Source organism: Monodelphis domestica, chromosome 1 (genome assembly GCF_027887165.1).
Source record: "Monodelphis domestica isolate mMonDom1 chromosome 1, mMonDom1.pri, whole genome shotgun sequence".
In the NCBI taxonomy this organism is placed as follows: Eukaryota; Metazoa; Chordata; class Mammalia; order Didelphimorphia; family Didelphidae; genus Monodelphis; species Monodelphis domestica.
Window position 1 is genome coordinate 411,536,968 of NC_077227.1, and position 17,245 is coordinate 411,554,212.

At 39.2% G+C, this 17,245-nt stretch overlaps 1 protein-coding gene across 1 annotated transcript in view; it reads right to left on the reverse strand.

The window, feature by feature from the left end:
• The window catches only part of LOC130457225 (signal-regulatory protein beta-1-like), a 50,665-nt gene that overhangs the window by 31,939 nt on the left and 1,481 nt on the right, over positions 1 to 17,245 (reverse strand). The window contains exon 2 of the mRNA XM_056816789.1: positions 4,091 to 4,435. Coding sequence (XP_056672767.1) covers positions 4,091 to 4,435 — 345 coding nt within the window. The remainder of the gene's footprint in view (positions 1 to 4,090; positions 4,436 to 17,245) is intronic.

Genomic DNA, 17,245 nt, shown 5'->3' on the forward strand with positions numbered 1-17,245 from the left:
GCATTCTTTCTCACAAGTTCCTTTGGATTGTCCTGGGTCATTGCATTGCTACTAGTAGAAAAGTCTGTTGCATTTGATTGTGCCATAATGTTTCAGTTTCTGTGTACAAAGTGTTCCTGGTTCTGTTCCTTTCACTCTTCATCAGTTCCTGGAGATTCTCCCAGGTAACATGGAATTCCTCCAGATCATCATTGCTTTTAGCACAATAGTATTCCATCACCATCAGATACCAAAATTTGTTCAGGCATTCCCCAATCTATGGACACCCCCTCATTTTCCAATTTTTTTGCCACCACAAACAGCGTGGCTATAAGTATTTTTATACAAATCTCCCATTTATTTTTTAACTAAAATCATTGCAACATAATGGATTCATACCATGCCCTAAGTTCCTATGTAGACTGTTTTTAAGTGTCCTAATAATAATAAAGTTTTCAGGTTTGCATGCTATCAGCTTTCCATGTAGGAATATAAACAACTTACCTCATTGAGTGCCTTATGATTTCCCTTTTATATATATCTTATACCATATCATATATGCTTCTCTGGAGTCTTTTGTTCAAATATAGAATTTTCTATTCAGCTCTGGTCTTTTCATCAGGAATGTTTGAAGGTCCTCTATTTCATTCAGGATCCATTTTCCTCCCCTGAAGGATTTTCAGTTTTATGGGGTAAATATGTTATTCTTCTTTGTAAATCCAGCTCCTTTGCCTTCTGGAATATTATATTCCAAGTTTTTCACTTCTTTTAATGTGGAAAATGCTAAATCCCTCCTACTTTTTATCTCTTTCATTAACTTTTCCAAGAATTCTTGTTTGGCTCATGGCCAGTTAGTAGTTTTCTTGGATACTTTCTTTGGTTGTAGTATTTTCACATTGTTGCCTTTCAAATTTATGTCCTGATCTTCCCAACTTCCAAAGTATCTTTTGATAGTCAGGTCCTTTTTTTGTTGTTGACTAATTTTTCCCACCTATTTCTTGTTTTGAACTCTATGTTAAAATTGGGCTCTGCTCACTTGAGGGTAAGGAGGCATTGTCCCAAATTTCAAGCTTTTTCTGTGTGCCGCTGTTTTCAGAGTTAATTCTAGAACCCTGCAAATGTTTGGTGCTTCCAAACTGGTGCAATACAGAGAGAGATGTAGTCACTGCTCTCCTTGTCTCTGTCCTATTTTATACCCCAGAAAGAGCCCCTTCTCCTCAACATTCACAAATAGTTCCTCTTTGCTCTGGAATTGTGACCAGGTCCCTTGCTCTGTTGAACCCACAAGCATTATTGCTTCTCCTGCACCTGGGACTGTGAGTAGATTCCTTCCACCTCAGCCGGTCCAAGTTCTAGTGCTCTTCACAGGTCCCCCTCCTCTCCTATACTCGGTGCCCATAAAGTGTTGCCTGTAATCTCTTTCTGACTAGTTGTGCAAAGCCTTTGCTATCTTTGAGCTGAGCTTCTGAAGCTCCTGCTGCCACTGTCACAGCCACCTCCAAGGTCCACATTGGTGTTATTGACCTCTCCTACTGACCTAAATTGTCTTCAACTGGGAAAATATTTCATTCTGATCTTTACTGGCTCTGCTCCTCAAGAATTAAATTTGAGGTGTTATTTTAAAGTTTTCTATAGGGGAATGTTCAGAGAGTTGGCCGAGTTGCTGCCTTTCTTCCATCATGTTGTCTCTGTCTCTGTTATTGTCTTGAGTTTGTTTCTTGGTCTTTCCTGCCAAAGTAGTAGATTTTGATGGTTAAGGGTTTTTTGTTTGTTTGTTTGTTTGCTTGCTTGCTTGCTTTCTCATTTTCCAGTCTATTTCTGGACTTTAAACTTTATATTAAAGTTGGGCTCTGCTCACCTAAAGATGGAGAAGCACTATCCAAAGCTTCAGGCTTTTTCTTGCTTTGTTATCAAGCTAATTTTGAGGGTCTACATGTTTTTGGTATGATTCAGAGAAAGGTGTGGCCACTGTTTTTTTGGTCTGTGCTCTAGTCTTTGTCTAGGAAGGGCCCTTGCTCCCTTGCGGCCACCGGTTCCAGCATTCCTTCTGGCCCTGGAATTGCAAACAATTCCCCGGCTCTCCTGCAGTAGCATGTACTAGTTCTCTTTTCTGCTTTGGTACTGCAACAATGTCCCAGCTCCCAGGTGACTGACCACAAATATTACTCTCCATCCTGAAACTACAACCTAGAACCACATATGGGGTAATGGAGTTGCCAAACAGCATCAACTTTATCACGCAGTGCTAGCAAAGAGTCCCTTGTAATCTCTTTCTAACTAGTAATCTGACCCCTTTAGCGTCTCTGAGATGAGAGGTCCCCAAAGTACTGCTGCCATACTTTCCAGGCCCCCCACTAGTGCTGCCACTATGTGTGCTCCAGATTACCCTCAATCTTGGTGTCACAGACCTCTCCTGCTAAAAGGAATGAAAGGAGCAAAAACTGAAGGGCAATCTGGAATAAAGAAGGGAGTCAAGAGTGGGGAGGCATCTCAGACACCTTTGGGAGAGCCAGTTCTTAAATTTTCAGAGTAAGCACTTATACCTGAGAAGTTGTCAAATGCTATAAATTGGAGGATGCTTTAATGTTTTTGTTGATTGTCTAAGTTTAATAAAGTAATGAGGAAAAATATAGATAATGTAGATTAAATGTAAAAGTCTGCCTTGTGGGAGAGAATCAATTGTTAAACATTTACCCAATTAATGCTTCTCAACTTAAGAGTATTGGATCTTTCCAGCTCTGTTGAAATGCTTAAAAGATTTTTCCTGATTGGCCAAGTCCAGACTGTATTTAAAAATGAAAAAGAATAGACTTCCCAAAGTACCACAGTTTGGATTAGAAGTAAACAGGGATCATAGCAATACTCTACGTAACTCACCAGGATAGGTAAATCCAAGCCAGCTTTAAAGACTGGGCTCTTATTGACCTCTTCCACAACTACATATATAATATTTCAGAGTAACCTTTTTTGGGAATAGGAAAGGGAGATGATTAGAGCACGAGGCTTAAAACATTGCCTCTTTGAAATACTTATGCTGAGAATCCTCTATGTGCCCAAAAGAAAAGTGTAAAGTAATAACTTTTACTCTAATATGTATGCGAATATTAGGATTATAGTTCCCCCTTCTTCTTATCAAGGCCTCAAGAGTCCTGATTGTAAACCTTTGGTAATTCTTGAATCTTCTCTTTGGCTAAGAGTTCTTTGTCCTGGGAAGGAGTTGATTGTATAAAATCTTTATAGCAGCTCTTTTTGTGGTAGCAAAAATTGGAAATTGAGGGGATGTTCATCAATTGGGGAACAGATGAGTTGTGGTATATGAATTATAACAGAATTTTACTGCGCTATAAGAAATGAAGAGGATGATTTCAGAAAAAAAAATCTCAACACGAACTGATGCAGAGTATAAGCAGACCCATGAGAATATTGTACACAGATACATAAATATTGTTTGATGAACAATTTTGAATGACTCAGCTATTTTTAGCAATACTATGATCTAATTTATTTTATGGACAAATATATACTTTCTCACCTTTTAAATGACTATCAGATTTGTGCTTATTTCATTTAAAGTATATGAAGTCAGGGAAAGAAGGAAAAGAGGCAGCTAGTTATGCTGAAGATGAACTAGCCTTCCAGTGTGATTGACCCCAGGGATATATACACCCAGGAAGGTTCCTGATTGGCTCAGGTGAGCCTCAGAGGTCAGAAAAAAGCCAGGAGTTTGGAGAAGGATTCCCAAAGCAACAAGTGTGTTGTGGGGTTGAAGATAGTTTTCTCTTCCCCGCCAGGAGGCCAGAGCCTTTGGCTGGGGTTTAGTGACCAGGGAAAGTTAAGAGTGAAAGATGAAAGCTGTGGTGAGGGGAGGCTAAAGGCCCTTAGATATCCCTAAGAGGAGTCAGTATCTGGGAAGCTGGTGTAGAGTCCAGGAGGCCTGAGGTCTGAGGCTGGATCTTTTACAGCCTTCAGGTTTAGAACACCTTGTGCTGATGCTGGAACCTCCCCTGTCCTACTGCTTTCTTTCCTCAGCCTCGAGAGAGGCTTCTTTGGTCAGAATGTTGGGCCTGGGATTCCTAGCAGGACATGGATAGGATTCTTACCCATCACTTACCGCTTACAGACAACGTGGTGCCTCCACCAGATTTAAACTCTGTGTCAGGATTCCCCCTTTTGAACTTCACACAGTAATAGGTGCCTGTGTCCTCTGGAGTGATGCTGCTGATGTTGATAGAGAAGTCTGTGTTGCTAGATGGGACTACTACCTTTATCCGAGGGTAGGAGCCTCCTTTGAAATTGTAAATTTCCTTCCTCTGGGGCCCCGCCCCCTTGAACCATTTGACTGGTCCTGGTACCCCAGTATCAGTCATTGTGCAGTTCAGAGTGACCTTCTCTCCCTTTGCCACAGACACAGGCTCCTTAGGCTGCAGCACCTGGAGCTCTCCCTGGCCTTGGCTTCCTGCAAGGAAATAAGAGATTTGACTCTGTTTTCCTGCCCTGACCTTGCCAGACACTGAGTGTCTGTACCAAGTTTAGGCTGTACCCCGAGTGTCCAGATTTGGGGGTGGGAGATGGAGAGAAGAACTGAAAGGGAGTCAGGGAGGAGGCCTGTCATTCTGGAACCAGAGATGGCATTGGCCAGACGCTCTTGAGCTCAGGTGAAGCACCGTCTCCCACGAGAGGGTTTTCTGTTCCTAGCTCCAACCTCATTTATTTTAGGCATATTCTTTCTGACTCTTATGTGTCTATGTTGCTATTCCCCCTCCCATAACCTGAGCGAAGGGATTCTTGTTCTTGCCTTTGTCTTTGAGATCCACAGCCAATAGCAAATACCAGCTTATTGATTGCTTGATGCACTATTTTGAAGAGCAAACAGTGGACTCACCGTCAGTCATATTTGACCCTGAATCCAGTTTCCAGGAATTAGAGTGTGCATTGGGCAGGTCCCTTGATCTCCTTCTTCCTTGGGAAAATGAGGAGAGCGATACTTCATGGATGAAACTCCAACTTTGTTGGGAGGATAAAATGAAAAGGTCCCCCCAAATCACTTATAACGCTAAGGAAATGGGCAGTTATTACAATTACTCTGGTTGCTCTCTTCATTACTTTTATTTGAATGTTCTTACCAGTATTTTTGATGGTGTTCAGAGAGAGGCCAGCAGCAAGTCACTTTCCTTTTATTCTTTTATTTTTGATATTTTATGGAAAATGACTACTTCTCTTAGTTGAATAAAATATTCAATTGGAAGGTCATTTTCTGCAGACTCCCTGATACTTCCTCACATGAAGTACAATTCTAGAAGCAGACAAGATGTCCAGCATGGCACGAATCTTGTGCTGATCTCCCATGATTTTAATCTTGTCTTCCCTGTCTCTGATTAGTAGCTCCATATTGGGATAGAGAATCTTTTCATTTCTGTACAGTTCACAAGGTAATACTTAACACAAAAGATTTTCTCATCTTTTTATTTTTAAAATCCTTACCTCCTGACTCAGAATCAATACTGTGTATTGGTTGCAAGGCAGAAGAGTGGTAAGGGCTGGGCAAGGGGGGTTAAGTGACTTGCCCAGGGTCACACGGGACCAGACAGGAAATGTCTGAGTTCATATTTCAATCCAGGACTTCTCATCTCCAGGGCTGGCTCTCTATCCACTGAACCATCTAGCTTCTCTTCATCCTTTTAGACAAATCATCTTTGATGGCATAAACTGCCCATGTCACTGCCAACCTGCTCACAAGATTCTAGTTTTATTGTTGCTGGAAAGTGACTCCCCTGCCCCAACCTGGAATGAGCTGTCAGATATTAGAGGGGCCTTTGGAGTCACTTCATACTCTTTCAACCTGGGCTCAGGAAGACCCAATTGAACTAACTAAAAATGCCTAAGAGCAGTTAAGCAGGCCAGGAAAGAGCTGAGCGTGCACACTGAGATGCCCATCGCCCACTTGGTTTGTATCATCTATCATGGAATTTTGAACTGGAAGAAAGTCTGACAATCATTTAGTCTAGCCCTATCCTCCTCCAAAACACATGTAGAAACTAAGGTCCAAAGAAGTATAAAACTAACCCAAGGGGACAGTTGGGTAGTTCAGTGGATTGAGAGTCAGGCCTAGAGATGGGAGGTCTTGGGTTCAAATCTGGCCTCAGACACTTCCCAGCTGTGTGACCCTGGGCAAGTCTCTTGACCCCCATTGCCTAGCCCTTACCACTCTTCTGCCTTGGAACCAATACATAGTATTTGTTCCTAGATGGAAAGTAAGTTTTTTTTTTAAAAGAACTAACCCAAGGTCATACAGGTGGTAAGGGTTAACTATGACTGAGCAGTGATATGGAGCAGATCATGACAAGACCATGCTCAGATAGAGACACTCATCTGGTCAAAAGTATTATGTTCCCTGTTGCCTCTAGAACTTCGTACTCTTCACTTTACCCCCAGTCTGGCATTTAAAGTCCTTCACAATTTGTCTATAATTTCTTCACCCAAATTTAACAGCATTCAACTTGATGGCTCTATAGAACTATTCTTGGATCTTTTCTGGCCATCTTCAATTCCACGCATATTTTATCCCAGGCTATCCCCAGTGTTGGAAATTTACTCTTCTTTTCTCAACCTGATGTTTTTTTTTCTTCCCACAAGGCTCAACTCAGCTACCATCTCTTCAATGAATTCTTCCCAAATTCCTCAGTTGAAAAGAATTTCTCTCCCTTCAGATTTTCCTAGACCACTTTTTTGATCTCTCCTTCCATTCTTTCATTCATTTAATTGTTCACTTATTGATTAATCTATCATTTCTTGAGCATATTCTACTGTATGCCAAGCATGTTGTCACACCATATCTTGTATTACACTTTTGTACCTTTGTAGAATAATATAAGCTTCTTGAACACGGGGACTATCTTATTTCCCATCTTTGAAAACCCAGTTAAGGTCAGTGACTTGAAAACCCTAACAATAGTAACTTGCCCTTGTGGAGAACTTTAAGGTTTGCAAAGCACTTCTGATATCTTAACTGATTTGATCTTCATAACAACCCTGAATGGGAGATATTTTTGCAAGTGAAGAAACAAAGACCCATAGAGGTTAAATAATTTGCCCAGGGACTTAGAGCTAGCAAATGACGGAAACCAGATCTTCCATTTGATCTCAAATCTTCCTGACTCCATTTTCTGCCTTTTATCCACTGTAGCAGGCATCTAATATGTTTACTGAAATGAATTAACCTGAAGACTCTTGGGTACTCTTAGTACTAGCACTGCTTGACTAGAGTTAAATGATAATGAGATAACAGGCAGAGGAGAAGGAATGGCAGAGCTTCTAAACCGTGTCACCAGGCCCTAGCTAAGAGACTTGAGACCCAAAAGTCAAGAAAAGAGGGGAAAGAAAAGGTGGCTGAAAAGGAAGAGCAGGAAAAGCTAGACGTTACTAGAGAGCGGAGAGATATGTTTTAGTTGGCTACCTGGGGCTTAGAAGCTCAGGAGGATAAAGACATGGAGTGCCATTCAGTCTGAGTCAGGACTCAAAACTGGAAAGTTTTCCTTACTCATTCCTAGAATACGAGAACAGATGACTTCTGTTCCAAACACATTCTACCTTTTATCATATTAATTTAAGTCTGTGTCATATTTCTCTCCCAATACTTTGTTAGGGCAGGGAGACCAAGTTGGTTTATATCTTGTATCTCTGACACCTAGCCCAGAACTTCACAAACTAGATGCTTAAGCAATATTCAGTGAATTGAATTGGAAAGAACTTTAAAGATCTTGTCAGTCAGAGGATCTAGGTTCTCAAATTTTAGCTTTACCATTTCAGAGTTACAGGATATTGGGCAAGTCCTTTAATGTCTACAAGCTTTAGTTTCCTCAATGGTTAAAAGGAAATTATTATATTTGCAGTATTTCAGAGAACTATTGTGGATCAAATATTATAAATTATGAAGTACCTTAAAGACTGTTAATTCATTATCATTCTATTCTCCCATTTTATAAAGAAACTTAGATGCTAAGAGATTCAATGATTTATCCAAATGAAAGCATCAAATTGGTAGCAGAGTTGGAGCAAAATTCTAGGAATTTTAAATGTCAGAGTTCTTGCTCCATTTTTCTCTCTTGATACAGAACACGCAGATACTTCTACATTGCCTATGAATAAGTTCCAAAAGTACTGACAATGGGGGATTCATCACATCAGAATATCCATGAAGGAGCCAGAGATCTTTAGGTTGGACCAGCAGCTCTGACACTTACTATCCGTGTGAACATGTAAACAAAAAAATTTCTCAGAGTCTCCTCCACCCCATCTGAAAAGTAGAAATAATTATGCTTGGGCTCTCTATTTTGCTAGTCTCTTGGGTGGAAAGCATTACATAACATGTAATAGCTCAGAGAAGAGAAAGGTATATCAGTAAATACTTTCTAATCCCTTTCAGAACTTCTCTGTTTCTGAAGTCCTTTGGGATGGAGGTACCTGACACTCACTCTGTATTAGTCCATAATGGTTTGTCCAGGTATGCCGTGAATCTCTGGATTTTATCCTGTAGAATCTTGGCCCCTTCTCACCTAGGGTCTGAATCTCACCTATGATCTGATCTGTCATGGAGAACCCTGTTCTGCCCCTGAATTCCCCACTCACCAAAGAAGCCAAGGAGCAGAATCAACAGCAAAGAAGGCAGAGAGGAGCCAATTGCATGGAGGAGACTGGATATACCAGTGGTTACTTGGTGCTTCCTCCACATGCTTGTCTCTTTGTCAGCTGAAGTTCACAGAAAAGACATCATAACTTCTGCTTAAAAAAATTGGAGTCAATCCCATGTCCCCCTGCTCTCAGGGGAAGGTCTGGTATCATTGTCTGAGAAAGGGGAACTAGGAAGGACTTAATTCAGGGCTCTTCAGACTCTGTTGAAAGAACTTCCTGTGAGTTGTGAACATAGTCCCTTGTTTCTGTGATCAGATATCACTACCTCTCTCAAAATCATTTCCCCTATTGTCTGGAGAGAAAATACCAACTCCTTAGCTTGACTATGGCCACCTTCAATCTGACTCCAAGCTATTTTTCCCCAGATTATATCATAATACCACTCCTCATGGAACATTCTATATCTCAGGAATACCAGTCTCTTTTTTGGTTCAAAATCTCATCCTGCCATCTCCCCTCTCTGTGCCACAGGGACTTCTGTGCAGAGGCCACAAATACACATATGAAATATACTCTGTCCTCATCTCTGCCCGATCAAGTCTCTCTCTTCTTCCAAGACTAAATTCAAGGGGGACAATCTCCCTGTGAAATATTCTGATACTGTCCCTTTCTTTCTCATCACAACTAAAAGTGTTTCTTCTAAAATTTCCCTAAAATTCTTTCTATATCCCTGTCACATCCATGTCATGCTATGTTAGTAATGCACATGTCATAACAGATATAGTTGTAGGGCAGCATATCTTGATATTTTCATTTCTATATTCCAAGGACCAATTACATAAAGTAAACATTTAATGAATATGTGGTAAATGGTATTGAATTGAAAACTGTCATATAGTCTCTACCAAAGTCCATTGTTGTTGGTGTTTGGTCATTTCCATTGTGACTGTCTTCTGGACACAATTTTGGGTTTTCTGGGCAAAGCTACATCAATGGTTTACCATTTTCTTTTTCTGGATCATTTGGTAGATGAGGAAACTGAGTCAAATGGGGTTAAGTGACTTGCCCAGGGTCACAGAGCTGGTAATTGTCCAACGCTAGATTTGAACTCAGGAAAATGTCTTCCTGACTCTAGGCCTGTTGGTTAGAGCTAAAGAGTAAAGAAGTGACAGGTGATGGATGGGAAAGAAAGGATGTGGTCACCTTAGACTGGCTCCTTCCAGCATCCATCCGAGAGGTCTATGACTCAGGAATCTAGGTACAGTGTTGAGAAAGGAAAAAGGAATTCCAAGTAAGAGAGAAGAAGAATCACTGAATGAGAACTTGGGAGAATATTGAAATTAACAAAGTGGTGAGTGGAAATGAGCTCAATTTTAGGAAAACAGGAACTGAGACATTCATGCAATTTGAGTCAATTTAAGAAACTGGAGATCCTTCCATCCCTGTTTCAAGAGCACTTATGTCCTGACTTTTCCTTTTTCTCATGTTTATAAGTGTTCTTTTTCATATTCCTACTATTAGATGTTATTTTCCCTGAAAAAAGGGATTGTATCATCTTTTTATCTTTGCCCTTGATAGAAATCTGTACTGGTTGGGTGAAGTGTGTAATTCTTCCTTTTTGAGTAGAGGAACTGAAGATAGTAGGGAAAGCTAATTGGCCTATATAATGATGTTTTGGGGTGGTGGAAATGGAAGAAACAAGAGAAAGAAATGGTGTTTTATTACCTGGTTACACAATAGGGATTAGGAATAGGAGAGTTGAAGGACTCCTTTGCCCACTAGTTGATTTAGTGAACATGGAGGTGAGAATCCAGGAAATCTCAGGGCTCATAGAGTTGGAGGTATACACTCACTCCTGGTAACTAATGTGAATATGCTGAAACCACAAAATGATTGAATCAAACCCATTATTCTCTCTTTTCCTGAAAATTAGAGGGAATATCTCTTAAGATGAAAGATTTTACCACTAGAAAGGACTGCAGAGATCAGTGCATCCAACCCCTTGATGAAGGAATCAGGCCCAGGAAGTTAAAAAGACTGCATAAAATATAATAGCTAGTAACTTGCAAAGCTAGAATTGGGGTTTACATCCTCTGAAGCCAAAACCGTATTCTAATATACCACACTGTTTCTCATGCTGTGCCTTCTTTCTTTGAATCTAGGATTCTGAGTTCTGATTTTGGTCATAGAATTGAAAGGAAGAGGTGGAGTTGGGGAAATGAAGCAGGGAGGCATCATTCCTGACATTTCATTGGCCTTGATCAGGACTCTGATTTTGACATTACATTGTTCTCCTACTCCAGCTACCCTTCCCTTCCTTCTTCTCCTCTCTTCTCCCCTACCTTCTTCTACCCTCCTCTTTTCTCTTCTCCTTTTTCCTTCCTTGCACTTCTTTCCAATCCTTTTGTCTCTTCTCACCTTCTGTCTTCTCCAATTCTCTCTCTATTGTCTCTCCATTTTTGCAAAGATTTTACAAACTATACATGACATTTTTTGACATAATTTTCTGAAGCTATAAAACATAAATTGTCTACTTCCCTTCCCTCCCTTTCCTCCCCCTTCCATAGATGGTAAGCTATTTGATCTGGATTTTACATTACAATCCTATAAAACATATCTCTATACTGTTCATTTTTATAAAAGAATAATCTTATAAAACAAAAACCCTAAACTGAAAACCCCAATAATCTAAGGAGCAAAATAGTGTGCTTTGATCTGCATTCTGACTTCCACAGTTCTTTCTCTGGAGATGGATGGCATTCCTTGTTCTAAGTCCTTCAGAGTTGTCCTGAATCATTGTATGACTGAGAGTAGCTAAGTCTTTCACAGTTGATCATTCCACAAAATTGCTGTTACTGCATACACTATCCTCCTAGTTCTGCTTATTTCACTCTGCATCAGTTCATGTAGGTCTTTCCAGATCTTTCTGAAATCATCTTGTTCATAATTTCTTATGGCACAATAGTATTCCATCTCCATTAGATACCACAAATTCATTTTCAGATGAAGAAATCAAAGCTATTGAAAATCATGAAAAAAATATTATAAATCACTTTTGATTAGAGAAATGCAAATGAGAAAAACTCTGAGGTACCATCTATCAGATTGGCCAGTTTGATAGAAAAGGAAAGTGATAATTGTTGGAGGGGATGTGGCAAAATTGAGATACTAATGCATTGTTAGTGGAGTTGTGAATTGATCCAACCATTCTGTAGGGAAATTTCGAACTATGTCCAAAGGCCTACAAAACTATGCATACTCTTTGATCCAGTAATATAACTACTAGGTCTGTCTCCCAAAGAGATTTTTAAAAAAGAGGAAAGGAAATCTTTTTGTACAAAAAGATTTATAGCAGCTCTTTTTGTGGGGGCAAAGAAAGGGATGTCCATCAATTGGGGAATGGTTGAACAAATATTGTTTCTCTATCAATTGGTTTTTAATTCTGAACTTTAATACTAAAAAAGAGGTTTGCCATTCAGACAACAGGTCAGAAATGGCATTCTCTCTACTGCTTTTTTTTATAGAAGTATATAATAAATTCTCAGTGTTGATTTTAAAACTATGTTGTGTGTGTTTCCTCTACAATTTTCTTCTGTTGTCTTTTGTGCATTATTAAAAATGTTACATTGGCCTTCTATATGTTTTGTCATCAAGATTCTTAATCTCTCCACTTCACTTTAACTCCTTCAATTAAAGCTAAGAGAAAGAGTAAACTTAACCCTTGGAACAAATCAGTATAATCAGCCAAAACTAATTCTCATGGTGGCAATATCCAAAAATGTATACTTTTCCCCTATTCTTTCTGTCCATCAAGTACTAGTTAGAGGAGATGCTATCAATACTGGACATCTAAGACATCATCCCAGGCCAGGGTGAACAACTGAGAGCATTCTGTTATGACAGGTCCTATTAGAGATATGAGTCATACTTCAGCTGGGAAATGAATTTATTTTCAACCCTTTCTATCCACAGGAGAAATAGTATGAGGGAAAAACAAAATCAGCTATATTTTTCTTGAGGTTGCCTGACTCTAGGAAGGACTCTGAGTATGAAGTTGCTAAGTAGATGTTTTATTATGTATTAGCTGATTGTGTATTATTTTTATGAAAGGAGTAAACATAGTAAGCAGTTTATAGGAAGAGCTTGGATTTCCTAGGAGTTAGTGGGTATATGAAGTCATTCCACTTTTGTAAATTCACACTAACCACACCTTTCAGATAGTGGGTTAACTTAGTCACAAAGAGAGTGGGAACTATGTGAATGCAGGCTGCCCATTCTCTGGGAATGACAGGACACTTGATTGGTTTTTCTTAGGCACGTATGCTTAATAGGGATAAGCTCATAATTTCCATGAGTGTAGCACTTGTCCAGTGGTGACGTTGGAATTTTATTCTGGGAGGGTTAAGGGGAAAGGAGGAACTGAGTGGTTGGGGATGAGGAATACAATTTGTATCATGATCTGCAGAGAGAGGTTCAGAATCATAGGGTATGACCAGGGGTGAAAATGTTCATTAGTGAAAAGAAGTCTCTACTCTTCATCACAGAGGAGGCTGGAGATTAAACTGGAGACAAGTAAGCAAGAGATGGAATGCAAAAGGTCAGATGGTCACATCAGAGGGTCTATTGTCAACTACTCCTTTTTCCTCTGAAGGCTGGATATTAGGTAGGAAATCACTCAGCATGAGAGGAAAATTATACCTGCAGATCAGAAGGTGGAAAACCTGCTCCCTACTGTTTTCTTCTTCCTTTTCTTTCAAGGGATGAGCAAAGCAGAAGATGGAAGACATTCAGTCAGAGGAAGGAAGTCCTTGCTATATGGAGCCTTATCAGACATAAATTTTTAAAGATGGAAATTCAACAATAAAGTAACCTTTGAAACATTCTTGGAAAGAAAACAGACCTGAAGATATTATTTGCTTCTTGATCATCCCAGAAAAAAGAAAGTCAGGAGGGATGAATGAATGCAGCAGCCAAAGACAGTGACAGTAACAGAGTGACAGTAGAGATACCAATAAGAAAATGCTTTCTAAATATGCAGAAGGAGATAGGTGAAGGAGGAAGCCAGGGGGAGGTAAAATGGAGAATCAGTCTTAGGGTATTAGGACAGAACTTTGTGACACTCTGTATTGTGAAGATTAAATTTAACTCTCCCCTGATTATAACAATGAAATTAATTAACTATCCCCTACTTGTGAAGATTAAATTGTAACCCTGGCCTATTTTTAGATTTAATCACCAAAAGTATAGACACCCTACTTAAAGTTGAGTATGGAGATCTGTCCATTTTTAGATTTAACCACCAAAGGTGTAAACACCCCATTCACACTTGAATGGGGGAGGTCTGTGGCTCACCTGTGCCATAGTGGGAGACAAATCAAAATCAACTGACTGCCTTCTGGGCAGTCCTAGAGAAGAGAATCAATTGTGATCGGTAGACATAAAATTAGGGGAAGACACAGGAAGTGATGCGAGAGAAAATGTCTTTAAAAGGGAATGACAACTTCCTGAAGTCAATTAAATTCTTCATGCTTTCCAGTTGAGACTGGTGAAGAGGGGCAGAAGAATCTGCTGACTGAACCTGAGACCCTGTTCCTGGTGAGGTTGTTCTTAATCTCTTCCTTTGTACTGACGCGTGGTGAGTGAAAAAGCTGACTCTTAACTGCTGGTTTTCCTCTGAAGAGACTGGCCTCAGGAAAGACCTATCCTCTTGAGAAACTTCCTGGGTCAGCTTTGCCAAGGCCAGCTGAAACTAACTCTCCCTGCCTGGGGAGGCCCCTCCCCCACCAGTCCATATAAATTACTTAGTGCTTAGCCTAGATATCTTTCCTTATCCTCTCTCTGATTTCTTACTTCTCTCTTTATACGTTTTGTAATTAAATTGCAAATAAAATCTCTTTGGAATTAATTAAATTCCAGGTGACCACACTCTTAATCAAGTCCAGCCCCTTTAAAAATTAACCCCTTTTCCCCCTCACAGTATCTAGGTGAATCAAAATAGTTTTTTGTTTGTTTGTTTGTTTTGTAGGACTATATTTCTAAATGAGAGGATGCATGAAAAAGGGAAAGGGAACAAGGAAATAGAGGGGAATATATGACTTGCTAGAATCAAATCAAAGTCCACCAATGAGGGGAAGGTTGTCTCTCAATGAAAGAATAGCTTGGGGCAGCTAAGTAGCTCAGTGGATTGGAAGTCAAGTCTAGAGACAGGAGGTTCTGGGTTTAAATCTGATCTCAGACACTTCCTAGGCATGTGACCCTGGGCAAGTCACTTAACATCCATTATCTAGCCCTTACTACTCTTCTGTCTTGGAATTAACTCTTGATTCTAAGATGAGAAAGCAAGATGTTTTGTGTTGTTGTTGTTGTTGTTTTGATTTAAAAGAGAAGAGCCTGCAAGAAAGTGGATGAAGAGAGGAAGAGTTGGAACTCATTTGGGCATCTGGGAAAGTGGGTATGTGTGGATCCAGAGAAGGGATTTCAAGGTAAATGGAAAAAAGAGGAAACCAAGGAAATGATATTGATTCATCATGCATTGAATAATCAGGAATGTTGGAGTGCAGGTTCTACTATGAGACAATGGTACTTTATCAGGAAATGGCATGGTCCTGAAAGTTGACACAATGGAAAAGGTGAATCCATGGAACAAACTCTACAAGGCATTGGAAGAAACTACCTGCAGAGGAGAACCCAGAGTAGACACTGTAGGCATTTTGATTCCATAAAAAATAGAGAAGAGGGCATGACTGTATAATGATAGGAACCATGAACTAGAGGATCTATAGTAGACAGAAAGAGAGAATGGTTAGTGAAGAGAGTGAGAGAAATCTCTAGAAAGGAGCACACATACACAAAAGAATTTAAAAAACCTAGTGAATGAGACTAGTTGAATGGAAAGAGAAAAAGAAAGAGAAATCCAATTAAATAACTATATAAAAGCAGGAATACAAGAGGAATCATTAAGTAAAACTCCAAATGGAAAGGGGGAGTAAATGATATGGGGAATATAGGGTAAGAGAACAAAAGCCAGTGGGAATAAACACACCTGAAAAAAATTAAACTAATATAACTGAAGAGACATAATATTGTGTTTGCAGTAGAAGAGGGAGGAAATTTAATATAAATAAAACCTAATATTAGAGATAAATAGAGGAAAATAGCCTAATTTTCATTAATCTAAATGTGAATTCATTTAAGAATACAGGAAAATAAAAAGGAGTGACAGACTAGATGAGAAAATGAAATCCTATAATCCATTGCATATAAGAATCACATTTAAAAATTTAAAAAAAACATGAAGAAAATAAAAATTAGGAAATGGAAAAAGCTCTACTAGGCACCAAATGAATCCCTGTAACAGGAGTTGCAATCATGAAGACAAACCAAAAATAAAAAGGGATAAGCAAAGGAACCATAAACCACATTTAACAATTTTCCCCTTGGATCTGACCCCATTTGGGTTTGTTTGTTTGTTTGTTTTTTGGCAAAGATTCTGGAGTGGTTTGTCCATTTCCTTCTCCAGCTCATTTTTCAAATGAGGAAACTAAGGCAAACAGGATTAAGTGACTTGCTTAGATTCACACATCTAGCAAGTATCTGAAGTCAAATCTGAACTCAGGAAGATGATTTTTTTTTTTTATTCCAGGTCTAGCACTCTATCTATCCACTACTTCCTCCTGCTGCCCAACAAGAAAACCATGTTCTGTTGAAAGGAGCCATAGACAACAAACCAATGTTAAGAACAAACTTAACTTTTCCAAATGCTTTAACATCTAAATTCTAAAAGGAAACTTTAACTGAGCTACAAGAAGTCATACAATTATATGATAGTGTCAACAAATTCCAACATCTGTCTTTGTTTTAATAACCCTTAGAGACAATTAAATTTAAATAAAAGGAAAATTTGGAAGTGAACAAATTGCTGGAGAAACCACAGCTAAAAGAACTAACTGAAAACTTCATTAGAAATGAAAATTTCTCAGATATGGAGTGTGTGTGTGTGTGTGTGTGTGTGTGTGTGCGCCTGTGTGTGTAGTGAGTACCAACTGATATTTTGATGTTTTTTATATTTCAAAATGGAATTTTCTTTTCCTTCAAGACTGAAATTTGATCAAGTTACTGCAAGTACTACTGCAAGTAGCTGCTGGAGATGGAAGCACATTAAGAATTTGGATGACAGAGCCCTCTTGTTGTCATTGCATGGGGCATTTAGGGTATACTGCGACAAAGCCATTCTTTGGTGAATAACATAATGTAGTAGCACATTGGGGCCAAATTATATACCATATACCTTTGTGGATTGGTTAGTTAGTTAGCTTAAAAGGAAGGTATTGAACTGCTACAAAAACCCTGGCATAAACTGGACATGGGCTATTAAATGCATTTTGGTTATCCCAAGAATGCATGCATGTCCTGTTCCACTGCTGCATGATATAGACAATGAAGGATAGCAAGGACAACAAGAACAAGAATCAGAAGAACAAAAAAAGTAACAATGGAAAAAGAAAAATAAGAATGACAACAAGAAAAACAAGGACAAAAAGAAAAGGATGAGAAACAAGAAAAGGTACAAGAACAAAATGAGAAAAAAGAGGAACAGGGAAAACAGCAAGAGCAAGAATGACAACTGGGCAAACAGAAA